General features: G+C 54.5%; 9 protein-coding genes across 9 annotated transcripts; 4 read left to right on the forward strand and 5 right to left on the reverse strand.

Moving 5' to 3' along the window:
• Nucleotides 1-546: 546 nt before the first annotated feature.
• On the forward strand, nucleotides 547-2,248 carry BKA78DRAFT_330479 (uncharacterized protein; the record flags this gene model as incomplete). Its single annotated transcript, XM_066889783.1, has 4 exons — nucleotides 547-814; nucleotides 893-1,158; nucleotides 1,221-2,109; nucleotides 2,175-2,248. The coding sequence occupies 4 exons, from the start codon at nucleotides 547-549 to the stop codon at nucleotides 2,246-2,248; spliced, it is 1,497 nt and encodes a 498-aa protein (XP_066746567.1).
• Nucleotides 2,249-2,806: 558 nt separating this feature from the next.
• On the reverse strand, nucleotides 2,807-4,000 carry BKA78DRAFT_293701 (mitochondrial trans-2-enoyl-CoA reductase; the record flags this gene model as incomplete). Its single annotated transcript, XM_066886245.1, has 1 exon — nucleotides 2,807-4,000. The coding sequence occupies one exon, from the start codon at nucleotides 3,998-4,000 to the stop codon at nucleotides 2,807-2,809; it is 1,194 nt and encodes a 397-aa protein (XP_066746568.1).
• A 58-nt stretch (nucleotides 4,001-4,058) lies between these two features.
• Nucleotides 4,059-5,660, reverse strand: BKA78DRAFT_309075 (pectin lyase fold/virulence factor). Its single transcript, XM_066887993.1, has one exon. It carries the CDS (start codon nucleotides 5,491-5,493, stop codon nucleotides 4,207-4,209), a length of 1,287 nt encoding a protein of 428 aa, XP_066746569.1. The 5' UTR covers nucleotides 5,494-5,660; the 3' UTR covers nucleotides 4,059-4,206.
• Nucleotides 5,661-5,773: 113 nt separating this feature from the next.
• On the reverse strand, nucleotides 5,774-6,815 carry BKA78DRAFT_309076 (glutathione S-transferase). Its single transcript, XM_066887994.1, has one exon. It carries the CDS (start codon nucleotides 6,760-6,762, stop codon nucleotides 5,863-5,865), a length of 900 nt encoding a protein of 299 aa, XP_066746570.1. The 5' UTR covers nucleotides 6,763-6,815; the 3' UTR covers nucleotides 5,774-5,862.
• Nucleotides 6,816-7,273: 458 nt separating this feature from the next.
• BKA78DRAFT_351020 (BNR/Asp-box repeat protein) lies at nucleotides 7,274-8,357 on the reverse strand (the record flags this gene model as incomplete). The annotated part of the gene is made up of 2 exons (XM_066891086.1): nucleotides 7,274-7,955; nucleotides 8,005-8,357. 2 exons carry the CDS (start codon nucleotides 8,355-8,357, stop codon nucleotides 7,274-7,276), a joined length of 1,035 nt encoding a protein of 344 aa, XP_066746571.1.
• Nucleotides 8,358-9,577: 1,220 nt separating this feature from the next.
• Nucleotides 9,578-13,096, forward strand: BKA78DRAFT_229447 (SNF2 family N-terminal domain-containing protein; the record flags this gene model as incomplete). The annotated part of the gene is made up of 1 exon (XM_066883750.1): nucleotides 9,578-13,096. A coding segment is annotated over one exon (3,519 nt), but the record flags the coding sequence as incomplete, so codon positions are not given.
• Nucleotides 13,097-14,696: 1,600 nt separating this feature from the next.
• On the reverse strand, nucleotides 14,697-16,236 carry BKA78DRAFT_351022 (hydroxymethylglutaryl-coenzyme A synthase C terminal-domain-containing protein; the record flags this gene model as incomplete). Its single annotated transcript, XM_066891087.1, has 4 exons — nucleotides 14,697-14,837; nucleotides 14,891-15,178; nucleotides 15,229-16,022; nucleotides 16,080-16,236. 4 exons carry the CDS (start codon nucleotides 16,234-16,236, stop codon nucleotides 14,697-14,699), a joined length of 1,380 nt encoding a protein of 459 aa, XP_066746573.1.
• Nucleotides 16,237-19,860: 3,624 nt separating this feature from the next.
• On the forward strand, nucleotides 19,861-20,786 carry BKA78DRAFT_100048 (uncharacterized protein). The gene has a single exon (XM_066882049.1). The coding sequence runs from the start codon at nucleotides 19,979-19,981 to the stop codon at nucleotides 20,486-20,488; it is 510 nt and encodes a 169-aa protein (XP_066746574.1). The 5' UTR covers nucleotides 19,861-19,978; the 3' UTR covers nucleotides 20,489-20,786.
• A 2,671-nt stretch (nucleotides 20,787-23,457) lies between these two features.
• BKA78DRAFT_100073 (uncharacterized protein) lies at nucleotides 23,458-26,311 on the forward strand. The gene is made up of 2 exons (XM_066882050.1): nucleotides 23,458-24,885; nucleotides 24,935-26,311. The coding sequence occupies exons 1-2, from the start codon at nucleotides 23,579-23,581 to the stop codon at nucleotides 25,992-25,994; spliced, it is 2,367 nt and encodes a 788-aa protein (XP_066746575.1). The 5' UTR covers nucleotides 23,458-23,578; the 3' UTR covers nucleotides 25,995-26,311.
• Nucleotides 26,312-26,355: the final 44 nt, after the last annotated feature.

The raw sequence follows: 26,355 nt of genomic DNA on the forward strand, positions 1-26,355 counted from the left end.
GCCCAGCAACGAGGCACGTGATCTGTGTTTGCCTGACTGCCTGAAGTGCCTGAGAGCCTCAAGCCACATCCCAAGACAGCCGACTACTGGTGAGGACACCACCTCCACCTGGCGCCATTCCCATTCGTCCCGCCGCTGGACCGTCAACTTTATTTGGCGACCGTCATTGCGCTCTCATCGAGTGCGGACAGGCCTGAGCGCAATCATTTTCAGCAGACCCCTTGCGCACCATGCCCTAGACGTTACGTGTAAGCCCCTGCACCGCCTCACGAGCCCATTCGTCCAAGGCCAAAACCACCCAGCCCGCTGTCCAAACGCGAATGCTCCTCCCTCCCGCCTCCAAAGGCTCAATCCCTTGGTCGTTCGCCTCTGTCAGAGGCTCCCACTGACATCCGCTCCTTTAGTCCATCCTCCTCACCGAATCTTCGTCGCCCGTCGTTTGAGCTCGCGCGCCGCACAGTTACGTCAGCGACGGAGTCGACTTCCCAACTTCCTGCCCCTTACCAATCCTTGATTCAACAAACATCGTCGTTCGCGCACGCCAGAATGATCCTGAGGAAAAATCAAGTTGGGTGGCTCTTGCTGCTCCTGCCCGCCCTATCGTCCGCCGCAGCCATTGGTGCAACCGACGAGGACACCAACCTGAACCTACGTGGCGGCGCTGCCAAAGCCGGCTCTGTCGCTGCCGGAAAAGTCGATGTTGCGGACAGCGTGAAACCCGCTGAAGATGGCAGACCGCAATGGGGACCTTTCGTCTCCGACAAGGACAAACCGAAAAAGATGTCGCCGGGAATCGTTGATATCGGCTCTAAGGGTACTCCCAAGAGCAGCTCTGACAGCCTCAGCGATAGCGTGATGGGAGATCAGAAAGATCTGTCCTCGGAGTTTGCAGCAAAGGACAGTGTCATGGACGATCCAGACCACGTGGGCCCAAAGAAGGGCACTACCGGGACTGAAGGTGGCGTTTCCGAGAAGAACAAGAAGCACAAGGCGCTTGAAAAGGAATTGGGAGGCAAGGTGGAAAAAGTTCCCGTTTCTCCAGACGAGGCAAGGCCCATGTCAACCGAAGAGCAGGAGCGTTTGGGCGTTGAAGTGGTTGACGATGAGGATGCCACTTCAACATCGGAATCCAAGGCCAAGGGTGCCGCCGGGATCCAGGTGAGTCACTTGCGCGCTGGTTTTAAGGACAACACGGGAAGAATACTGACATTCAGTCCCAGAAGCCAACAAATCTCCCCGACTCTCCACACGGCGATGGTGGTTCCGCAAATCCTGTCATTCCGACAATGCCCAAAGACGACAGTGCTGGATCGAAACAAAAACTCTCTTCAAAACTCAGCTCAAGTGGCTCGGAACCTGAAGAAGAAACCATCATTCACCCCGGCGATTCGTTCCTGCTTTCCTTCACCATGATCCTTTTCTCCGAAGTTGGCGACAAAACGTTCCTCGTGGCCGCCCTCATGGCCATGCGCCATCCGCGCGCGCTGGTCTTTTCCGCTGCCTTTTCCGCTCTGATAACCATGACTGTTCTTTCCGCTGTACTCGGTCATGCGGTGCCGACTCTGCTTCCAAAAAAGCTCACTAGCGTCGCCGCGGCCCTGTTGTTCTTTGTATTCGGTGCCAAACTCCTCCGCGAGGGCTTCGCCATGAGCCCAGAGGAAGGCGTGGGAGAAGAAATGCAAGAAGTCGAAGCAGAGCTTGAGGAAAAGGAACAGGTGGCCAGCAAGAGGAGACGCTCGTCGGTAGACCCCTCCATGCTCGAGGCTGGACGTGGCCGCCAATCCCGCTCCCGGAGCCGTCTGCCTACACACCGCAGCCCATCATCTTCACGCTCTCCTTCGCCCTCGCCTTCGGGAGCGTCGTTGGAGCGCGTTCTTGGTGGCCTCAACAACCTCTTCTCCTTGTTACTCAGTCCTGCGTGGGTACAAACGTTTGTGATGACTTTCCTCGGCGAATGGGGTGATAGGAGTCAGATTGCAACAATCGCAATGGCAGCTGGCCAAGACTACTGGTGGGTCACTGGCGGAGCCATCAGCGGTCACGCCGTTTGTACTGGAGTTGCGGTTTTGGGAGGAAAAGCAATCGCGGGGCGTGTCAGCATGAGAGTGGGTAAGTGTCGTGTCTACAACCCTGTTGAATCGCCAGAAATTGATTCAGCTGACTTTGTAATCCAGTTACCCTCGGCGGCGCATTCGCGTTCCTTGTTTTCGGCTTCATCTACGGATTTGAAGCAATTTTCTATGACTAGATGAGAAGGATACAATTCGCCTCCCTACGCAGGCCGGTAGATTGATCATTCTGTCTAAACATAACTTGTGACTTTGGATTCTGTTCCTCGTGCTCCTCCAGCAAGAGGGTATCAGTGACCCAAGATCCAACCTACTTACCTTTCGTCCCGGTTACCTCTTTTTCATCATATTGTAGGATAATGGTTCTTTATCGAAAAAGAATTGGGGATTTCAACGTGAGTTGCTGGGGTGGGCATATGGACCAAGGCGACTACCAATGATTTTTGCGTCAAAGCAAGGGCATGGATACGGTCTGGCGTATGAAAATGGTTGGAGATCTTTTTTCTCTTGTGGCAAAATGGAACAGATGAGTGATTACGTCAAAATCCCCATGACTTTACCGTCTTCTCGGTGATTGCTTTCCTTTGCGCCCTGTGTAAATCGGAACTCAATAGGAGATCTGGTAAATATTCCATGTAAAAGATCGAAGCAGCAAAACGCTAGAATTCGCCCTGCTGAAGAATATACAATGGGTGTTCTGTGGATATATACGCCTGTCAATCAGCCTTCCAAGCCAATCATGTCCTTCCAAACACGAAAACACTCTTTCCACTCCTGAATCCTTCCAGTGTACCTTGCACTGCCTTGACTAGAGTGTCCTGCTTGGTCTCCCACTCCCACTTGACCTCGTCCACAGGCGTGTCCTTGAACTTGCCCTGGCGAATCAGGTCCAAAACGTGGTCTACAGCCTTCTTCTTCTCTGCTGGGCTATCCTTGCCCCACTTGCTCACCCAAAAGCCATCGAAGTGGATGTCCTTGAAGATGAGCAAGCCAGTGGGCAGTTGCACCGGCAGCTTGGACATGGCGCCGTACGTGACGAGGTGACCCGACGGGCTTAGCAGCTTCGAGAGTGCGGTGGCTGATTTACCACCCACGCAGTTGAGGGCAAGGGGCAAGCGCTCACGACCGCCGTTCGTCCACTCTTTCACCTGTTGACCGAAGCCGCGCTCCAGCAGCTCTGCCTCGGTCACTACGATATCGGCACCGAGCTCTTTCAAGTCGGCCTTCAACTTGTCCGTCTGCGCCTGATCAGGACGTTCCCGAACAACGTTGATGCTCTTGTAACCCCACAGCTTTCCAAGCTGGATCGCCGCGCGCCCGACGCCGGAGTTGGCGCCATTCTGTACAAACCAGTCGCCCTCCTTCATGTCGGCAAAGCCGGTCAACATGCGGTACGCAGTGCACGGGTTGATGCTGACGGTTCCGACTTGGATCGGTGTCAATCCGTCCTTGTTGTCAATCTTGACCAGGTTGGTGGCGTCTGTTTGCGCGTGCGTGCGCCACGTCCCGAAGCCCGGCTGCTTCATGATGACCCAATCGCCCTTTCCAATGCCCTTGACACCGGAGCCGGCAGAGATGACTTCGGCGACGCCCTCGTTGCCGCCGCAGGCAATTGGATCCGGCGTGCTCATGGAGGTGGTGAAGGTTGGCTTGGACGGGTAAACGCCTTGGATTTGGTTGATGTCGGCAGGGTTTATTGGAGACGCGAGGAATCGGAGGGTAAGCGCATCGCCATGCGCAGGCGATATCGAATGTGTGTGCAGGCTGAGGACGTTTTCGGGCTCGCCATAGTCTTTGAATACGAGGGCCCTCGCCTGTTCATAGCCGTAAACTGTCATGCGGCGAATCTGCGACGCAGTTGGGCGACTGAAGGTGGCGGTGGGAGAGGCGAGAGGCCGCACCGCCGTCGAAAGTATCCGTTTAGAAGCCATGAGAGAATTGGAGTGTGGAGTGGGGATTTTTGCGGACGTTGGGTTGGAAAGTTCGCGGGGCTCGAAGTGTTTGGAATTTGTGGCCAGAGCTCCAGCCCGACGTCATACCCAAGGTTGGCGGTCCGTCGGCTTCGGCCAACGGGAAGTTGGTATGAATCAAACCGCTCTACTCTACAATCATTCCAAGATGTGAAAGGCGTTTCTTATCACACCTCCGACAGTTTGTCCACCCAAGCAGTGCCACCCTCAAAGACCTTTTCAGGCCCAGAATACGGCTCCCACTCCTCCTGCGTCAAAACTCTCGTCACATTTCCATCCTCTCTACCCCGGAGACTCCAGCCCGGCCCAAAATCCTCAAACTCGGCCATAAAGGTCGCTGGCACCACACGCGGATCCGACGAGCTCCAATCCGTATAGCCCTGTGATAGAATCGCCCTATCCAGATACGTTTGCGCAAAGATCGAGCGGTGCAGCTCGTTCCAAGGCCGGCCCAGACTACACTTGCCCTCAATTGCAGCAGCAATCGAGCTATTCGCTGGCAAGACAGATGAGGAGTGTATGTAGACGCCGTACTTGTTCGGCGTCGTCGTGTTGGTGCCCTTCCATGCGGTTATGCCGCCGCCGCAGCTGCGCAGCAACAGCGTTGAATTCTCGATCCACGCAGTGCCAAAGCCGTACAAGAAGTCCGTCTGCCCAGCGATTATGCATTGGTCAAAATACACCTGGCCTAGCTTGCCCACGTAGATGGTGTCTTGGTAGCTGGAAAAGCGGGCGTGGTAGAATCCTGCATTGGCATAGCTAACTCCCAACGCAAGACTGGGTCCCGCCGAGTAGGGAAGGTAATCGTTGGTAAAGTCGAGGTTGTAGGCGCGAAAGTCAGATGTGCCGAATGATGTATTTGCAGGAACGGCATATCCTGTCGGGCCAGAACCTGTAAGGCTGCTCTCAAGCGTGGGCGCGATCGTGAGGACAGAAGTGTAGGCGTTGTCGAACGTGTTGACGTCGTTGCCAGTGGCCTCGTGCCAGAGGACGGTTACAGTGTTGGACGAAGAGTTGTTCGGAGAGGCGGTTTGACCGAGCAGAGTCAAGGGGCCAGGTCGGGTTACGTTGAGCTGTTCCACATACGTGCCCGGGAGGATCAAGATGGTTGCTGAGGAGTTGTCAGAAGGAAGTGAAAGTATTGCGGACTGTATAGTCGCGAAAGAGGCGGAACTGTTTGTTGCATTCTGGCTGACGAGAAGAGTCCCCGGTGGACAGCCATCAAGAGGCTCAGAAGTAGGGGACTGGCATTCTGTGCGATTGAAATCCAATGAAGTTGCAAATGCTCCAGTGATTAGTATGCTCAAAAGGTAAATCATTAAGCTTCGATTTAAGCTTGATTGAAAGACAGACATGACAGGCACAACGCCAGAAAAATGCTTACACGAGAGACAAGCTTTTTGGCTTCGGGCGGTCCATGGACCACCATTTACATAGTCAAGGCCGTGGGGCATGCCATTTGCGAGCAGGCCGCCTGAATGCCGTTCGGAACGACTTCTGACCCCATGTCTGCTCGCCCGATCAGTATCTCCGTCGTAAAAAGGAAATGGAAGATTGCGGGGTTACGGGGTTGGAGTGCAGGATGCACAGGCAGGGATTGTTCCATCAATCGGAACAGGGCTTGAACTGTTCATGGGAGAGGTTTAGTGGTGGACTTGTCTTCTCCCAAGCGGGCTCCCAATTTGTCGACATGCTTTAGGCGGCATGAAAGCATTCGGCAATAGTGAGCAATTGCACGAGTTGGATGTCATCATTTATTGGTTTACCTTCATACAGCCTTTTGTGTCAACCCTCTGCCAATCTCATATTTTGCCCCTCGCCAGTCAGTTGGGCTGGTACTTAGGGCCTGTTCCAGTCTTGACTGCTGGCCTCTCTGCAATCCTATCAATCCACTTGAGCAAGTGCGGGAACTGCTCCACATCCTTCTTCTCTAATCCGCTGAACTCCCAACCCTTGACCCAAGGCCACGTGCCAATGTCGGCAACACTGTACTTTCCTTTGCCATTGCCCGCAAGGTATTCTCTGGGCTGTCCGCTGTACTTGCCCGAGAGGTGGATCTCGAGCACTCCGTAAACACGCAGCGTCTCGTTGCGGAACCTCTCAATTGCATAGGGAATCTTCTCTTTGGCAAACTTGCCAAAATGGTTCAACTGGCCTTGATACGGCGCACCGCTGCCATGCCAGAAGAAGAGCCATTGCAGCGCTTGACTGCGCTCAAGCTCGTCCTTGAAGCCGAAGACATCGTCCTTGTCTGCAAACTTGAGGAGGTAGAGCAGCTCGGCTGAGGTTTCCATGACAGGGAAGGGCGGGTTCTGAGTGTTGTCGACAAGGATGGGAATTCTGCCGTTGGGGTCGAGGCGCAGGAACCAGTCCTTCTTTTGCTCATTGGTCATAATATTGATGAGAGTGGTAGTCCATGTTGTGCCGTAGACGAGGGCCAATTCTTCGAGCATAATTTGCACTTTTTGACCATTGGGAGTGCTCTGAGTGACGAGATGGATGCCTTTGGCGTTCTTGACCTCCGCGGGAGTCTCGTCCGTGTAGAGATAAGACATGATGGAATTCTTTGAGGTTGTCGAGTGGTGTCGAACACGTCGAATGCGTTGGCCGACAGACGCAATGTTATGGTTGTTGGTGAATGTGCGGGATTGGGTTCTGCAGATTCGATTTGAGATCCTGTAAATTGATCTGAGGGAACTTGAGAGACTGGTCGTTAAATTCATTCTTCAAGAGTAATCGTGAGCCGCGCTGCTGAACATATGTCTTTCAGCTACCCCTCCTGCATGACGCAAGGGTGCTGAGTTAGCCCCACTATTTCTAAGCACACGAGGCAGGTAAGCTAGCTCCGGAGCTCGCGCTTTCTGAAAGCGGGAACATCGCACAATTTGTAAGAAATGGCGCAAGCGCGTCGCCTCTAAAGGCCTACTGCTATACGCAAGCCATGCGCGGAATCAGCGTGCATTGCGAAGAGATGCTGGCATCAGAACCGTATCAACGTCCTTTCTGTGTCGAAGTTCCGGAATCTTGATGAAAGCTGATTCCGCCCTCCGTCCGAAGGTCAATCTCAGCATCCATTATCAATCACACATCAAAGAATCAAAGCCACCGGAACGACCAAATTCCGTAAGGCGGTATTGCTACGACCTTTAGGGCAAAAGCCAGATGCGGGACACGCTGAACGGTTTGTTCCTTGGGTTGGTAAAAGTCCATTGATGGAACTCGCTCCTAGAAGCTTTATGACCCTCCAATGGTAATTACGCTGCCAGTGACCCTGTTGCTTCCCGCCTTGCCCTTCAAAGGTCCTCCTCCGACAACCAAGATCTTCGATGGATCCCGCAGAACTGTAAGACTACAGGAGTAGGACTTCGGCTCTGAGATCTGGATTTTCACCCAAGGGCCAGAGGCGTCGGGGCTTGTGTTGGTGAACAGCTCGGAGAAGTCGCCGGCACTGACAACAATGGTCCCGCTTGATCCTCCCACTGGGGTCCACACAATGTATGACGACGATGTGGGGACAGTGCCGTCTGTTGCGCGCAGGACTCGACCTTCAGCCGCGTTGAAGTTGAGGGGATCATTCGAGACGCGATAGTATACAGCGAATGCAACTTCCCGAGCCCCAAAAAATTCGTAGGTCATTATGTAGTCGCCGCTTTGTAATTTGGCGACAGTCGTCATTCCAGGGCGCCAATCGTAGGTGTCGTACGCGACATCGTTGACGGGCTGACTCCAACTGATCAGGTCGCGAGAAAGGGAATGTACAAGCTTCTGTCCGTGTTTGGGATCGCGTTGGTCCGTATAGTAGCAGACTATTTGACCATTGTAATCGAGGAAGAACGGCTCCCAAACTGGCGTCTCCCCATTCGTTGGAAACGACCGTCCACCTTCTGCCACTGTCGATACGTACTTCCAAGTCTTACTACGTCGAGAGTTAGCAATCATGCCATACTATAGCCTCCGGAACCTACGCTTGATCTGTACTAGCATATATTTCGATTTTCGTTCGTGAGCCATCAGGTGGAACTGCATCTCCCGCAGCTAAGATGGTACCAGCAGGAAAATTTCCCACTCGCCGGGGTAGTTTATACAAGGTGGGCTGGTAGCGCAATCCCCAACGATTCACAGTGTCCTCGACGCGGGAATACTCTTGCCAGTTGTTGCCCCCATCTGTTGAACGAAAGATGGGAAAATAGACAGGCTCTGATCCATGATTCTCCCAGGTGGCTAAGAAGGTGTTGTCATCGAGTAGCAGGGTCCTCGCGTAGCATGTGCCCGGGTTCCTGTAGGTAGGGCGATTGAAAGATGACAACTCCTTCAACATACGAAACAATGATAGTCAGTGCCACAAAGAGAAGAAATCTCATTGTCAGAAGCGCATGGATTCAAAAGGAGCGTGGTGAATTGAAACAACAGAGCAGGATGATCTTCCATTTTTGTTTCAGTCTGGCCAAGATGACTGGTACGAATCAAGAAGACGCTAAGGGGCTCTTGTTAAAGTCCACTGCGAAGAATATGACGGAGAGAGTTACCATTTTCAGCAGAATTCGGCCAGGAACACTCCGCGTCGAGTAATCTAGTTGCCGTAAATAGCGCCTGGGCAGAGTACTGAAAGGTCCAGAATAATTTACATGTCTTTTAACGTGAGCTATGAATGATATCGCATCGCGTCTTGACAAACAAGAGGGACATCGGCCTACGGCATGGATTAGAGCGTCGTTCGACATGGAGAATGTAAGGCGGCAGAAAGCCAGGATTCTAGCCCTAGAGAGAGATCTGCCGAGTTGATCTAGAAAGCAAACCCAAGACGACGAGAGGACGATGATGCGTATAAGTCTCGTACACCACATGTGGATCATGATCGGTACTGTAGAGTATTTCAATTGATGAAGGGGCATCAAGAAGGCAGTAAGATGGGGGCGGAGGATTGCGGAGTGGAAAGCTTCGCGAGCACGCGAGTTGACCATCCAGATGCGACCGGTTAAACCGCGGTGTTCGCGGCAGCCTAGGCTAGATCGAATGAGGTCATCATCGCCGCGAAATGCTCGACTCACCATCCATCTCACCTTCGATTTGAACTCACTTCTCATGCCCGACCTCACTTCGCAGCGGCCCCAAGCTGTCTGTTGTGTACCCTCGTCATTAGTTTCCTCAACCTCTCTTTCTTCGCCAAACCTTTTCCTTTCTTCCCTCGATCCTCTATTACGATCCCGACTTCCATTTCTCCATCCCTCTGTCCATTGCCCTTCCCGAAACTCTCGTCAAGAACCTCCGACGCGTGAATCGCCCTCGACACCTCCCGCCACGCCTGCCTTCCACCTCAACCTTCTCAAAATCAAATAGCCCTTTCACCACAAACGCGAAACCTCAACCACCACAATGCCCGAACCACACCACGACGAAGGCGGCGTCGCTGTCGCCACAGCATCCTCGTCCCCAATGTCCACCGCTGGGATTGACCCTCCAAGCGATGGATCCACCCATAAGCCAGAGAAAGGCAAAGGTCGCGCTCAGGATCCCGAAGCTGAACAGAGTAACCCTAGTAGTGACGACGAGACCGGACTCCAATTCCTTTCCAACATGCGCGATCAAGACGACTTGGAACGTGACATTGGCCGCCAGGCAGACAAGCTGCTTGTCGACCAAGCTGATGCGCGCGACAATAAGCGGATGAACAAGGCATTGGCAGAGAAGCAGGTTTGCACGACACAGCTGGCGAAACTGGAGGAAAAGCTGCAAGGACCTGGGGGATCCACGATTAAGAATAAATTGCGGGAGGAGGTACAAGATATGAAGAGCCGTATCGACGGCCTCAACCAGGACATAGTGCAGATTGAGGCGCGTATCGCGGAGAGGCACAAGGCAGAGGATGCCGACGCACTAGAGATGGGAGGACACAGACAGCAACCTGGAGAATCCCGCCGAGAATTTCTCATTCGCACCGGCAAGATTACACCATTCTCCCGTATGCCGCAGGCCGGCGCGGAGGTGTCTGGACTTGGCGAGGTAATGTTGGATGCAGAGGCCGAGCATGGGTTTGAAGATACATCATCAAATCAGGGCCCAGTCTCCCACCGTAATCTGAAAAGGCCTGGTTTCAAAACAGAAGTCAAAGAGAGCATCCCAAAGAGTTATAGTAGTTCCAAGGCTGTCCCTCCCGAAGATGCGCCCGCCCCTACAAGAGCAAGGAAACAGAAGCCCCGCCGTGAGGAAGACAGCGCCTCCGAAGCATCCAGCCCAAAGGATGCCGGCTCTGATGACGCCTACGAGCCAGAGCTCAACGATCGACAGCTTGCGGCCCTTGGGGAGCAGGACGATGATGATGATGGGGTGGAAGACGACGACTATGACATGACAACTCCCGGTCGCAAGCGCACCCGCCAGCCCAAGCCAACTGCTATCCGAAAGAAGCTTAAAACCGACCCAGAAGATTCTTCAGAGGAAAATGACATGGATTTGGCTGGTGTGGACGACGGCGATGAAGAAGTCTACCAATCCCGGCTACAAAAATGGGTGAAGCTGCGCAGTGAAGCTCGCCGAAAGGAACAGGAACGTCGGGGTCTGCCAAAAGACGTGGCCGGCGAAGAGGAGTGGAATCTTCCGCATCCGACAATTCCCGATGAAGTCTTCGGCGAGGACCTCAAAGTCCCTGGCGACATTTATCAATCGCTGTTTGACTACCAAAAGACTGGTGTTCAGTGGCTCTGGGAGCTTTATGGCCAGAATGTTGGTGGGATCATTGGCGACGAGATGGGTTTGGGCAAGACAATCCAACTCATTTCCTTTCTGGCCGCCCTCCACTACTCCAAAAAGCTTACCAAGCCTGTCATTGTCATTTGCCCTGCTACCGTCATGAAGCAATGGGTCAATGAATTTCATCAATGGTGGCCAGCACTTCGCGTCTCCATCCTGCACGCTTCTGGAAGTGGCATGATCGATTTGAAGCGCGAAGCACAAGTTGAAAGGAGCTTTGAGGCGCGCCCTAGTGGTAGCAAGACTCGTCTGTCGAAAGCTGAGAGGACCATCAAGAAGATCATCGACAAGGTTCAGACTGATGGGCATGTTCTCGTCACAACCTATTCAGGCCTTCAGCAGTACGCCCAGTTCCTTCTACCCGTCCGATGGGGCTACGCTGTTCTGGACGAGGGGCACAAGATTCGTAATCCAAACGCCCGAATCACAATTTTCTGCAAAGAATTGCAGACGGCAAACCGCATGATTCTGTCAGGCACTCCAATGCAAAACAACCTGACAGAACTCTGGTCGCTTTTCGATTTCGTGTACCCTATGCGCCTGGGCACCCTTGTCGATTTCCGCAACTCTTTCGAAATCCCAATCAAAACGGGAGGATACGCAAACGCCTCCAATTTCCAAGTTGAGGCTGCTAGGCACTGTGCCGAGGTCCTCAAAGAGATGATCAGCGGATACCTCCTGCAACGCTTCAAGGTTGACGTCGCCGCCGACCTGCCCAAGAAGACTGAGCGTGTTCTATTCTGTCGTTTGACCAAGATCCAGCGGGAAAAGTATGAGGAGTTTCTGGACTCCAACGATATGAAGTCCATTTTCAACGGCAAGCGCCAGGCTTTGTACGGCATTGACATTTTGCGCAAGATTACGAATCATCCGGACCTTGTCGACCACAAGATTGTCGAAAAGGTCGCGGACCCAAAGTATGGGAGTGGATCCAAGTCTGGCAAGATGCAAGTTGTCAAGGAACTGTTGCAAATGTGGAGCAAGCGGGGCCACAAAACTCTGCTCTTTGCTCAGCACCGGATCATGCTGGACATTCTTGAAAAATTTGTTCGCAAGATGGGCAACATCAACTTCTTACGGATGGACGGGACGACGGCTATCAAGGATCGCCAGGACATGGTGGATCGTTTCAACAATGACCCTGAAATGCACGTCTTCCTACTCACCACCAAGGTCGGTGGTCTTGGAGTCAATCTCACGGGAGCGGATCGAGTCATCATTTACGATCCCGATTGGAATCCCTCTACGGACCTCCAGGCCCGAGAGCGTGCCTGGCGTCTCGGACAACAGCGCGAAGTTGAAATCTATCGGCTGATGACAGCTGGGACCATCGAAGAAAAGATTTACCACCGACAAATCTTCAAACAATTCTTGAGCAACAAGATCCTCAAGGACCCGAAGCAAAGACAGACTTTTGAAATGAGGGACCTTTACGACCTGTTCTCTCTTGGTGACACCAGCGGTGGCGAGACTGAAACTGCGTCGTTGTTCAAAGGCGCGGAAACTCGTGTGTCTGAGTCTTCTGACGTCGCGGCTGATGAGCCCAATGCCGAAGAGCTCAAGGAAATGGGCAACATTTACGGAATCGCTCGCGGCGAAAACTTCCATGACGGCTCAGATGATGAGGCTGATTCGTCCAAAGGCGCAGCCAAAGCCAGCAATGGGGCTGGACAAGCCGAGGGCGCAAACAAGGACGAGCGTCTTCTCAGCACCATTTTCGCGCGCAGTGGAGTCCAAAGTTCGCTGAATCACGATTCAATTGTGAACGGTCATGGCACACCAAACATCATCGCTCGGGAGGCGAAGAAGGTCGCCGACCAAGCTGCCCGCGAGCTTCAACGTGCTCGTGACGCGGCGCCCAAGGTCCCAATCGGCACGGTGACCTGGACTGGCGAGTTTGGCACGGCCGGTCGTCCTGCATCGCCTCCACCCTTCCGTAATGCCGTCCAACCCCAGCGCAACCGCAACGGCAGCACTGGTCTTTCGTCGTCAGCCTCTTCACGCGCCGGAACGCCCGTTGCCGGCCGGGCCTCGTCAGTGCGCCGCGGTACGCCCCTCTCCTCCAGCCGCGCCACTCCTGCAGCTAACAGCGCCAATTTCCTCCATGGAGAGGAGCTCACTGCTGCCATCAAGGCCTTCATCAACACAAAGCACAATGGCCTCGCGCTCTCCAAGGATCTCACGCAGCACTTCAAGGCGCAAGCCGACACTCGCGAGTTCCGGGCCGCCCTGGAGGCCGTCGCCGTCTTTGAACGCGATCATCGCGGACAGGAGGGTCGTGGCAAGTGGATGGACCGCGAGGAGTGGGAGAGGCGCCAGCAGAGGGCGAGTGCGAAAGAGCGCAAGAAGCGAGCCAGGGAGGAGGCGTTGAGCGCAGGCAGGGCGCGCAAAAGGCGCGGTTGAGGTGTGTGATCGGTCTGGAACATCGTGCGGATCTGCATTGTCGTTGAGTTGACGGGGTGTTCTGCTTTTCGTCTCAGTTTTTTTTTTTTTGGGGAAGCAAAGACGCTTCGGTGTCCTCTGACTCGAGCGCTGGCAGTTCAGTCGTCTGGAACGATGCACATCCGGCGATGACTGAGCCCGGCGGGGTCTTTGCTTCTTGCTCATCTTGTTTCTTTCTTCTTTTCCTTGGCGTCGAGCAGAATAGCAGGCAGGCATTTTGACAGCACAGCATGGAGCATGGTGTTTGGGACAGACTTGGCAGGGCAGGGTGGTATCATTACTTAAAACGGGTGGGGCGGCTGGAATGACGGTGATGTACAGCCTCTTGTTTTTGCTTTGGCCTTTCTCTCCTTTCTCTTCTTCCACCAAAAGAATGCGTTCTAAGATAGATACCCCTGAGGAACGACGACGGAGACGAATGGACTTGGCGGTGAATGTGGTCGGATGATACCCCTCTCTTGCCTTTTGCGTAGACGAGATAATGGAGCTCTTTCTAGACACACAAAAATCAGTTACTTGTTCGACCACGGGCACTTATGCGATTGCATCACAGGAGTTCAAGTTTTAGTGTTTGAGGCGGTGTTTTGATTGCTCCGCCGCAGCAGCAGCTGCAGCGTCTTCATGCTGCCAGTTCGATCCAACATCGCTTCACGCGGCGAACGGCAATGCCCTGTCAGCTTTGGTTGGCTTTTGCGGTGGCCATTGCTTCTTTCTGAGTAGTGGCGCGTTGCGGTGCGCTGCATTAACCACTGGGTGTTTTGCCCTTGATCAACACTCATCTTCTACCCACCATCCAACTCACAAGACGGACGAGACGCGCGAGCATATTTCAATGGTAGATCAGAGCGATTACTTCATTCTCATTCTACATTGACGAGACCCAATCCCATCCACCTCTGCAAATCCCGGGGGTGAGCCAGGGAAGCGGATCGTCGGACCCTGATCGACAGACATTGGCCATGCCCTGGACCCCCTTAGCGAAGCGCGCGACGTGGGCGCCCGAGGGTCCAAGGGGAGGAATGACGAAAGATGGAAAGAAATCTATTATACACATGGAGTCGTGTGAGAAGAAATAGGGAAAACGTTATGATTATAAGTCGGAAAGGCCCTTTGAATCCGTCTGCCCGTCTATCGTGGAAGAAAGAGCATGTTTTGCATCGGGAAGAGGGTTCGATTTTTGAAGCGCGTGCTGGGAGAGATCTTTCGAGGTATGAGCGAGCTCCTTTTGCAGTGTTTGGCGAAATAGGAATCGGGAGAAGAAAAAATGCCGTCATGTCATGCGGTCCCACGTTTGCAATGCGAGAGTTCAGAGTGTGCCGTCGCTATGTACACCCTGTCGCGCCAGAGGTGTCGACTCGTGGACACGGCGGACACGGCAAAAGGCCGCGGAGTGATCCGGACGGTGTCGACGACTCAATGGAGCAGCTGTTCCACGCCGTGGCGCAGATGCTCGACAGGCTCAGGAAATTTAGGCCTCCTTGACAGCGTACTTCCTGCGGAACATTTCGTCGATCTCGGTCAGGTAGTAAGTGCCAGGGAAGAGGGTGTCAACGGCACCCTGAGGCGCGAAGCTCTTCTTGAGGTGGGCGTGCTCGCGGAGAACGCACATCTGCCGTATCAGTTAGCCAGGTGCAAAGGATGGGGAAATTGTAGCCAAAATACCTCGTCGTAAACCTCGGGAGCGACAACGCGACGCGAGTCCAGACGCTTCTGAAGGTCGACCTTCTCAGCAAGCTCCTTGACGCTACCCTTGACCTTGAGGGACAGCAGCGAGGAGGCGAGACCACTGCCGTAGGAGAAGATGCCAATGCGCTTGCCCTGGAGGTCCTCCGAGGAGACGTTGGAGATGAGGGAAACAAGACCACCCCAGACGCTACCGCAGTACATGTTACCGCACATGGTAGGGACCTGGACGCTGGGCTGCACGCGCGAGGCGAAGCGCTTCTTGGTCTAGTTGGCAGTTAGCGGATGTCGATTGAAGCGCATGCACCGAAACTTACCAGACCCATGAAGGTCTTCTCGACAGTCTTGTCGGAGATGGAGGCGGCGTAGTCAAGGTTCAGAAGCTCACGGGGGACCTCGGCGAAGATGGGGTTCTCGGGGTTCTTCAAAAAGTCGTTGTACAAAAGGCGCGCGTACGACTTGCTCACAAGCTTGCAAGTAGGAGCGTGGAAGGACATGTAGTCAAAACGGTCAAGAGCAGTCTCGCGCTCAACCTTGGACTCGCCATTGGAGTGGCCGTTGGCCTGAGCCGCAAGCTTCTCCTCGCGCTCGTTGTAGGCCTTGTAGCAGCCATCGACGGCCTCAGTGTAGCAACGAATGGAGAAGTGGCCGTCGACGACGGGGTACTCGCTGGTGAAGTCGGGCTTGTAAAAGTCGTAGGCGTGCTGCATGTAAGTACCGCGCAGACCAGGCTCAAAGGCAAGAGGCGCGTCAGGGCCAATCAGCATGGCGACGCAGCCAGCGCCACCAGTGGGGCGGGCGTTGCCCTTCTTGTAGAGCGCAATGTCACCAGCGACGACAATGGCGTCACGGCCGTCCCAGGCCGACGACTCAACCCAGTTGATGGCGTTGAAAACGGCGTTGGTGCCGCCGTAGCAAGCGTTGACCGTGTCGACACCCTCAATGTTTGTGTTGCCCGAGTCCTGGAAAAGCTGCATGAGGACAGACTTGACCGACTTGGACTTGTCAAGCAGGGTCTCGGTGCCGACCTCGAGGCGACCAATGGACTTGGGGTCGACATTGTACTTTTTGAGCAGCGACGAGACGGTGGTCAGGGCCAAGGAGTAAATGTCTAAAGTAGCGCGCGCAGGTTAGCGAGCGCCGCGAAGCTTGGTGTCGCGAAACAAACCTTCTCTGTCGTCGCAGAAGCTCATTCTGGTCTGGCCGAGACCAATGGTGTACTTCCCCTGGGCGACGCCATCGAACTTCTCGAGCTCAGCCTGGTCAACGCATTGGCTGGGGAAGTAAATGTCGAAGGCCTTGATGCCGATGTTTTGGGGAGCCATGGCTGCGCAGTTGATTGGAGGTGAGAAGCGTGAGAGAAGGGGGCGTAGAGGGGAGAGCAAGAGGGGAGTTGAGGACGTGGAGAAGAGGAAAGGTAAGGTAGACGCCGCTACATTATTTCTTCCGTGCAGCGGCCGGCCATGGCCACACTGACTGGCCGTCGCCGTTGACAAGGGACGGCCAGGGAGGTCCCCGTCTAGCCCAAAACGGCTAGACCCAGGCACAATTGTTGGCGATAAACTGATAATGCACCGCGTAGCGCCACACCGCCATGACAACACCTTGACCGTTGGCTTCAACAGCTTCAACAATCGCAAAAGTCATCGCCTCACTCGCCGTCCGTCCATCGCGTTACACTGCCTACCGTCGTACAAGCCACAGCCTCCACCACGCACTAGGAAAAAGTACTAACAGACGTGGCAGTGCCATTCGCAAGGGCATCCTCCCCATCATCATCCGTCCTCAGCAATCGCACGCATCCGCAATCGGACCATTTGGGACATCGGAGCAAGCAATCATCAGCCCATTTTCGCCTGCGTCCTCCCCACAGCTTCAGCCACTTGGCGTTTAGCTATTTCGCGGCTCCCGGACCATCCCGCTCGGTTCCCGCTCTCCACATCTCTCGGCTGCCGACATGCCATCTGATTATCTTATCTCCGAATCAGTACATCAGATCGACGCCATACAAATGCCTTTTTGTCTCCCTCTTCTGACTTTTCCTCTTGTCGCTTTATTCTTTCCTTGCGATTGTTCCGCCGCCACCCGCCAATCTTTGCTTGTCCCTTGTTACACGGAATCGACATCCGAAGCCAAAGTTCCGCTTGCATAGACATCCCGCATTCAATCCTTCTCCACTTGCGCCGCAGCCTCACTCTCCACGCCAAAAGGGCGCCTCACGCCAAGTAGAGTTGCGCCTCTTTGACAGGGTCCCGTCGAAAACGCCCCGACTTTCAATCCATCAAGAGTCGTCTGCCGCGGGGTAACTGCCGGATCTCCCAGTCGTTGATATGATCTGAACCGACTCACGGCGAACATGAGAATACGAGGTCTTTCGAATCCGCCAGGTTGGATTCAACCTCTGATTGGTGTGCTCTGAGACAGGCTTGGTGGTCGCGTACAATGCCCATTTGTCACAACCTGCTAACATTTGAAATGTTGGTGGCTGGCAAAGTCCCTTCATCTTGCGAGCTCAAGATTCTTCGACTTGTCACTGTCCACTTCTAGGTCAAGCAGTCGCTACCCTGCGAACCTTCGAAACAACCATCATGACTTGAGAACGCGCCACCATAAACCTACCGCAAGTGTTGGGGGATCGGCGAATATCCAACAGAGTCAGCTACCTGCCCTATTCGGCACGGCAAGAGTCAGTAGCTTCGGCTTCCGAACCCTCCGCCTAGACTCAACTCGAGGCTACACCTTCAAGACTGCTTCGTCGGTCATCCTTATCTTCTGCCATTTCTAAAAGCCTCGACTCGCAGCCAAATGCGTCTGCAACACGGTGACCGAGGTGGTGTCGTATGGACATCGAGCCTGCTGCTTGAAGGCCATGTTCTCCAAGCCTTTGGTCCCGAAAAGAAGTCAACGAATTAGCACCCATCGTTTTCCCATCCGCTTTTAGGCAGAACTGAGGCTATGCCGTGCATTGGAAAGAGCTTGTTTCTCAACCCTCTGGCGCGGTAAAAAGTCCCTCGTTGAGCAGACTTACCAAACCAGCAGCATCCAGACTTTTGTCGCGTGGCGCAATTGCACTGCACAAACACCCGCTCTGCGTAGGCTAAAACAGAGAGCTAGCTAAATCAACCTATCCACTCGGGCGAAACGAGCGACAATGCGGCAGCAAGCAGGTGAGTGGTCGCGACGAAGATGACCGCAGGACCCAGACTGTGCGGCGACTACTGAGGTGGTCGCGCACTTCCGAGACACGCAGCACACCAAACGCGGAGGTGCTGCGTGCGTCACCAAGTGCATGCCAACCAGTCTACCCAACCTTCTTTTCGCTGGCGGCCCTAGTCCCTGAGAAATGGACCTGCGAGCGGACCGGCGCCGCGTGCACCTTAGGCTGGCATGCGGAACCGCGTAAGCAGATGCTGCATTCCTCGTTTGGTTTCTTATCCACGGTCACATCTTTCATGCAGCCTTCTTCGAACGTCAATTCGTCCGAGTAGGGATGGCAAGATTCCGTCCTCTACAGTCTACACTGAAGAAATCGTATCGCACAAATGTTGCCAAGCTGCACGCTTTGCACTGTCCAAGGCAATTCTGCTCTCCTGTCCACTCTTCTCCTTGTTGGTCCATGTCATTGCCAGCGCCGGAGCAAGTAAAAGGTTCCTCCACGGCTGTACATTGACAACACTACAAGGCCTGAGTGGCCGTCTGCACCTCAAGTGCACCTAGATCATCGACAAGACATGCAAAGACGCGGGCAAAACTGCACCAGCTCTGACCTGACGGTTCGTCAAAGTCATAGCGGGCATTTCTACATCCGTTAGATGCATGCACATACTAGATACGAGCAAGCAACAAGACCAAACAATCTTTACTTGGGATCTCGTGGAAACAAAACTTCGTGCTTGCTATTGTCACGTTGCCTCCGACTGCCCCTACAGCATGAGCTACTTGGCTCATCATCTACCTACTTTAGTGGATGATGAACAGCCAGCATGTTCCAATCAGCGAATTGTCGGCCCTTTTATGCTTCTTTCTTTCCTTTGCCAGAGAGCCGCCACGAAACCAAAGCACGTCTCCTTCCTACGAAGCTCCTACCCCAAATACGTGAGCACCATGGGAAAATGGCACATATTCCATGAGAGAGTCTTGACCAGAAAACTCGACCAGTACCCTACGTCCCTCTCCAGCTCCAAAAGTTTCAGGTCAGGCAGCTTGACTTCCCCACCCTACCCCTTTCGACGAACCCATCCGTTGGGATTGGCCACAGAGTCAAGTGTCAAAAGTCGATCTAGCTAGCTCACTTGCCTTTACTCGTCCAATCTTAACAGGTAGTAGATGTCAGCCTACTAGGTAACGCAGGTACAGTACACATGTGTAGGTCGATAGGGCAACCACAAATCAAAGCTTCCTTTTCCCCGCGACCATGTCGCCTCACCCGAGGACCCTGTACCGGTCCCCCTTCGCTCGAGAATGTATGTCGCTGCGCGACGGGCATCGCGAACGCTTCCATGCTTCTTAAGAATGCCATGCCACGAGCGCCCGTTGACACGACGGCCGTCTCGCTTTGCACGTGGTCATTTGTCCGTCAGAGCAGAGAGTGTTTTTGGGTGGCTTGTATACTACTGCCTTTGTGTTTTCGGACAGGTGGAATGATTGGAGGAGCACCGAGTGCAAGTATGAGAGATTATAGATTTGCAATGCCATGGCTTCGTGATGTTGGTGTCGTGAGTGAGCATTGGAGAGACAAGCCATTCTGCCTGCTTGCGTTGTCCGTTCATCAAGTTACTGACAGAAGCCTACCTGCCGCGCCGATGGCTATTGACGTGCGGGTGGTGCTCGAGTAGGTGAGCGGCTGGCAGGGAGCTGACTGCATGCCAGTGTGAGGATAGGAGCACCTTTCGCTGAACCCATCGATGATGGCATCGCGCAAAACAATGTCGAAGGCCGCTGTACGGCACGCCTGTGCTGCGGTATAGTGGTGTGTATGTAACAGAACCGATGGGTTGGAACTATTTTCTCAGTTTGAAAATCTAGAGCGGAAGTGGGCAGCAGATCTAGGAGGACTATTCCGATCCGATGCCTCGTCTTCTTCTTTCTCCGCGGTCACTGCCACCATATGTCCTTTTCATTGCATTATTCCCGCTTACTCTTCTGTTCCATAAACACCTACCTACCTTGGGCGTGCTGTTGTTCCAGCAAGTGTTATTCCCCAGACCCACCTCATCCACACCACCTCATCCACCTTACCCACCTGCCCACCTATGCATTTTCCTTCTTGAGCGGACCCACCTGCCCATTTCCTACATGGCTACCCTATTTGGACGGAAGAGTGAGACTCGTTCAAAAAAAAGTTTGACGAAAAGAGACACCAGGGAAAGACACAACGAGTACCACCTGTTCCATCTGGTCCATAGATCCCCCCAGATCAGCAGACTTGCGTTGCACCATGGCTGCATGAGAAGTGGTGGTGGTGTGGGGTCCAGCGGTCCAGGCAAGCCAATCTTTGCCGCATGCATGCGGTCAAACGGCGCAGGGCCACGCGGTCAAGCGCAGCCTTGCCCAGCCCAGTTTGTCCCAATGGAGTAGGTGCGGCGTGGTTGTCGTGGAGAGTAGGTGGAAAGGACAATAGAATGGGAAGATGGGGGCATGGTGCCTGGGTATGTACGGGAATAAGTGTTGGATGTGCCAACGTGGTGGCTTGCATGCCGAGTTATCTTCACGTGTGATTGGCTGTCTGGGGAGCCAACTAGCTGACTGCATGCGCCTGGATACGGCGAAAACAACAGAGAGAGGGTGTCGAGCATCGAGTGAGGTGGTCGAGTTTTACGGCCAGTTGAGGATCGTTGCTTCGTGCGTTCTTGGCGCCTACCTACCTCTGTTGGGCACAACACATCGTCCTGTCTGCTGGGCCGTGTGGCCATGGCACGCGGAGGGGATTCCTGGATGAGTGCAAGTCTACCAGGTGGAGTGAGCGCTGGACAGTAGTATTGGTGTTGATCGTGCCTAGAAGGCCACCGTTCTGAGCTTGTGAAGCTTGTTCAGTCTCGGCGAGCACATTGCACTCGATACCCACCCAAATTTTTGTGGCACCACTAATCTTGACTAAAGAGACTGCGAACTCCGAGTCTCCCTGGTGCAAACTCAGACCGCTGGAAGACGGAGAGCATTCAACCTCCTGAGGCTTTAGAGATAGAAAGAAAGTTCTGCTTTGAAGGACGGGTACTTGGAGTGTTGAAGCGCTTGAGCCTGGTTGTGCGCCGACTTGGAACCATTACCTGATTGTCGCCCACTGTGGCACCTCGCAGTGTCCAGTGAGCGGCCCAACAGGACGATGAGGTACACGATAGGCCCAGTTCGGTCGTGCCAAGAAGGGATCGCAGTGTGTTCGACTCGGTCATGCTCCTTATGACGAGGTGATGACAACAATGGAAGCTTACGGAATACGTTGTCAGCAGTATTCTCAAGAATTGGTCGAACCGTGCTGGCAAAGGCGTCTAGGCGTGATGTATGTGGCTCGGAATCGTGGGTCGGCCTCTCGCCGTCCTTTTCTAATGCCCACCCCCAACCGGTAGCTGAGCAACTCTACTCTCTGCTCGCAACGGCAAGAGAGACAGACTGCCGAGCACAGTAAGCAGCCACCCTGCCGGCAATTGAGAAGCTGGAAGCAGCCTCGGGCAGGGCGTTCGACGGGAGGCGGAGGAAGGGAGCCAGTGGGAACGGTGCGCCTGAGTACTCGGGTCGGAGGCGAAGAGTCGAAGGGGCAAGGAAGAACGCCACTCGATATCGAAAGATTGCTGCCATCCTGTGGCCGTCCGTGTGTTTGCGACTATCGACGGGGTGTCTCAAGAAGGATTGGAGAGCACTGACGGGCATATTTTCTGGTGTTTTTTTTTTTTTTTTTTCGCCCTCTCGCTTTGAGAGCTCTTCGAGTCGGAACGGGTGCTAGCGCTTGGGTCTGGTGTATCCCTGCAAACAGTGTAAACAGAGTGCGCTGGCAAGGTAGCGGCTCACTACTTACGCGTAAACAGGCGTCTTGCTGGTTGACGGGGGAAACAGAGGTTGGCTGCGCACTGACGAGCAGATCCCCAAGGCTTAGCGCTTCCCCACTGGCTCCAAGTGATGTCCATGAAGAGGGCCCATGCATCGTCATTTAAAGTGGTTGATAGGGAAGAAGGCAGAGGAAGGTGTTCGTTCGGGTTTGCTCAAGGCGTTGAGCGGCCGAAGACAGAGGATCCTGGGCCACAAAAATTCAATTTCAGCCGGCCCGCCTGCAGGTCGGAACGAACCGCACATGGAGTCCATGAACAAGGCGAGCTCGTCACACTCTGCCCAGCAGCAAAAGATAGAGAAAAGCCAATTGCCACTCACGCCGCCTTGGCTCTTTTTCTCGGCGGCTCTTGCAACGCCTGAGGGGCAAGCGATGGCACAGAGGTCCTAACGGCAAAAGGTCATTGTTCCTAATTTATCTCGCCATCAGAAGATGAAGCAGCGTCGGACCGCTCCTGAAGCAACGCGACGGGGAAGCGTGAACGAGTGGGCCCGCTCCCGGCCCACCCTGGACGTCTGGACAGTGCACCAATGGGGCGGGCAAGCGTGAACGCCGCACACGTCGCTGGGAGAAGTGCAAGGTGATGGAAGAATGCAGCGGAGAGAGCGAAAAGGATACGAATTTTACGGGCAGTTGGCCGGTTGTCGTACAGAGTGGAATGGCAAAGGTCAAGGAAGTGGAAGCCGGCACGTTAGCGGGCGCGAGTGGCAGAGAGCGGCCGAGAGAAATGGCCCAACCTCAACCGCCCTAAGGAAGCCAAGACCGAAGTCTCGGGCGAGGAAACCCAGAGTGCTGGCCTACCCCGTATTTGCACGTGATGATGATAGAGATGGTAAGGGCTGGGGAGGGGGATTATTGGCGTGTTGCAGTGGTGTGGTGGTGGGCAAAACAACCAGCAGAATACGACTCAAGGATGGGAGGCGGGTTGGCGCGGGATGAGCTGAGTTTGTGCAGAGGAAAAAATGCAAAGAGAGGCAGTCATTGGCTCATGTCAGGCTAAATTGGAGAGTGCAGATCGCACAATTGGAGTCTGACTGACAGGGCGACAAGGAAGAGAGACAGGCTGGACTGCTGGTGCTGCTGGCGCTGGCGCTGGCGCTGGCGGGCGGGCGACGGGCCACGGGCGGGCGGGCTGACTGCGCAGGCTGATGTTCCTCGTCTCACTCTCAGGTCCAATGTCGCCGTTCCTGCGCTGGTATCACTGTCTTCCTAATAATCGCCTTCAACTTCTTGTGCCTACAGTGGTCACGTCGCAGAGTGTGCATGACTTCTTCTGGTGGCTGCCGTGCCTGAAACGGCTTTGGTCTCTGCCCTCTTTCCCAAGCTGGCCCGCTTCCCGAGCCAACCGGTCTTCCTGGTTCGCTCACCCACCATCCACCATCCATCACACTCTCACTCCGTCTCTCCACTCTACCAATACAACCCTCACAACGACACCGCACCCCCCGCGCAAATTCCTCCCGCGCCCTCCCCGATTCCGCTCGCTCGTCCACCCGACCGCCTCTACTTCTCTTCGACGCCCGACCGGACGCTCGACTCCACCCTCGCTTTGTCTCTGTCGCGATTGATTGTCCCTCGCGCAACGGAGCCTACACGCTCCGCCAAGGAGCCTCCTCTCCCCGGTCGCAATGGATAGCCGCCAGCCGAACCGCCATGACCAGGCCCCGTCCAACACGAATCCAAACATCTTTGACGACGAGTATGCCGTCGAAAATTCCTCCGACTTGGACGGCGAGTTTGCTGTCGCAGACGGCTTCCGACCTGGCACACAAACACTCCCCGACCAAGGTACAACCACTGTAGCCTCGCGTACCTCTGCCGCCCTGGACCACAGATGGAGCCGTCAGTCATCTGTACGCCATTCGATTAGTGAAAACTTCCCACCCGAGACAAAGAACCCATCTGGTCCGGGCTCCTCGTCGCTGCAACCCAGAAGCAGCATCTCCAAAGGCGGTCATGCACCGCCATCCTCCATGACCATGGCCAACGAAGGCTCCACTGCCGACACTCCTCTCAACGACCTACCTGCTGCACAGTGTCCCGCGATACCACTCCAGCACCGCATCTCCATCGCGTCGACGTCATCGTTTGCGACCGTTCAAAACTCGAGTAGCCCGTATGCCACCGGCAACTCTGGCCCAAGCCATCCATATGGCATGTACCCACAAGGAACCGGCCTCACTAGGTCTCTCAGCACCAGTACTACCGCGACCTCGAGGAACCCAGGACGTTCGTCGGTCGCCGGCCAGGCGCCTCAACACCCCTATGGAATGTACCCGCAGAATGTAGTCGATGATCCGGACGAGATTCAAACAGCACCCGCCATGACGAATACTGTGCCCGTAGGATTTCCTGGGTTGGGTGCAGGCTTCCATCGCCAGATTGGACCGGACGGTGAAGAGCAGGACATTATCGGACCCGACGGACACACCGAGCAACTCCCACCTTATTCGAGGTTTCCTGAGGAAGGGCCAACAAAGGCATCGCTACTTGCTGTGCCTGAAGAGTATGGGATGTATGAAACAGACACACCCGCAGGCGGAGCAACTGCGGCCTCAGGGGCAGCTGTTGCGGCTGCGGCTACCGCCGCTGCCGCTGGCTCTGCGACCAATCCATCCGCGGAAGCCCTGGTAGGCAACGCATCAACGAATCGCGGAGTGACAAATGGACCGAACGATGGACAAAACGGACAAGGCCAGACGGGGTCGGACGCGTCCAGCACGGTAGTAGGGACAGACCACGGCAATGACCGGAGGCCGTGGAGCGAAAAGACATGGGACGAAAAGAAGAAGACCAAAATACTGTGGGGCAAAGTCCCACTCTGGTTGCTGATCATAGCTTTGGTCATCATCTTGATTCTAGCCATTGTGCTAGGCGCCGTGATCGGTACACTAGTGACCAGGGACAAGATGGCTGATAAGAAGCACCAGTACCAGTACGCAGTTCTTTCATACATTACACGGACAAGCCTAACGATAAAGCAGGAATCCAAGTGCCATTCTTACATCACGAATCGACGCAACTCCTATCGCGACACCAACGAATCTCCCCGCGTTGCCGCTTGGCAAGTTTGCACTGCCAATCCGCAGCCCGGATGTGTCAAGCAACGAGTGTCTTTCCATTTCAGATCAAAATGACGCTTGGTCCTGTGATATGGAGGGAGCACCGATCGAAATCAACGTGGAAACCCCGGGGACGAAGGGCCTCGCTGCCTGGATGAATCCCCTCCGAAATGCCTCTGGCGTCAACTACGGCACGCAGGTCCCCAAAATCTCGCCCATCCTGCTCGACCTGGTCGAAGATCTTGACAGCCCGAGCGATGGTCCGGCATGGCATTTCCAAACCCTCTACGACAAGATGGTCATTTTGAGGCCCGAAGACCTGAACGCCAATTCAGGTTCTAACAACAACAAAGTCAAGAGACAGAGCTCCCCGCCTTGGAGCACTGGAAATTTCCAAATGCCTCCTGGATTCCTTCATCGTGGCCAAGTGGCAGCTGGAGAAACGCCATGGCTCTGCATCTGGAACCAGACCTTCCTCGAGACATTCTTCTACGTAGAGAGGAACAGCACAGCAGCCCAGGCTGGAGCGATAACTACGCCAACACCGAGCGCCACTTCGCCAACAGCAACGACAGGCTACTCATCTCCTACAACCAGCGGACCGTCCACCACGACTATATATGAAACCTCGCCCACCGTCACAGCATACCATAAGCGCGGTGCCGTTGGAAGCACCACCAGCCCTTCCAGCGCCGTGGCAACTTCAGATCCAGACAACCTGACGTGCTACCCGCGACTGGTCAAGATTGAGGAGCGGCGGATGGTGACCAACACGGCACCGTACTGTCAGAAGATGCAGTTACTAGATGACGGTCAGCTTGTCATCTGGCGTGACAGCAACGGCGACATGGTGACGATTGAGCTGAGTGAGAACGAAGACAACGAGGGACACTCGAGTGGCGGCGGAAGCGGCTCCAGGCGGTCACTAATCAAGCGAAACAACGATGGAACTAGCTGCCACTGCCAGTGGACGTACTCGTGATCTTTCCTTTTCGTTTTTCATTTCCGGATTTGTCTTGAAAGCATGGTTGGCAGTTTTGATGCACAACCTGGAGTTTGGGCACAAGGGACGCACGACATTGGGGCACGGCGCCAAAAGGATTCAACAAGTTTTTTCTTTTCAATTTTCCCGTTTTTTGTCATTCTGATGCGGAGAAGGCGCTTTAGGTCAGGATGGACCAAGCCCAAGAGTCTCTTTTTGGTTTCATTCGCTGCTTCTGGGACTGGCGCCGCGCCTTGCTATAAGGCTGTATCTTTGGTACGCGAGCGGTCCTTTACATTTTGGCAAGTTTTGGCTGGACTGGAGTGGATACGTCCACGGGAGCCATTTTTTGTTGCGACAG

The sequence above is a fragment of the Phyllosticta capitalensis genome (genome assembly GCF_038381095.1).
Source record: "Phyllosticta capitalensis strain CBS 128856 chromosome Unknown BKA78scaffold_3, whole genome shotgun sequence".
Taxonomy (NCBI): Eukaryota; Fungi; Ascomycota; class Dothideomycetes; order Botryosphaeriales; family Phyllostictaceae; genus Phyllosticta; species Phyllosticta capitalensis.

What these genes read in the sequence shown, in the direction of transcription:
- BKA78DRAFT_309076 (XM_066887994.1), bottom strand. Translation starts at nt 6,762, where the DNA reads ATGAATTTAACGACCAGTCTCTCAAGTTCCCTCAGATCAATTTACAGG.
- BKA78DRAFT_100073 (XM_066882050.1), top strand. Translation starts at nt 23,579, where the DNA reads ATGGATAGCCGCCAGCCGAACCGCCATGACCAGGCCCCGTCCAACACG. An exon ending in GATAAGAAGCACCAGTACCA is followed by an intron (nt 24,886 to 24,934) that starts GTACGCAGTTCT and finishes ACGATAAAGCAG; the next exon opens with GAATCCAAGTGCCATTCTTA.
- BKA78DRAFT_309075 (XM_066887993.1), bottom strand. Translation starts at nt 5,493, where the DNA reads ATGCCCCACGGCCTTGACTATGTAAATGGTGGTCCATGGACCGCCCGA.
- BKA78DRAFT_100048 (XM_066882049.1), top strand. Translation starts at nt 19,979, where the DNA reads ATGCCTCGTCTTCTTCTTTCTCCGCGGTCACTGCCACCATATGTCCTT.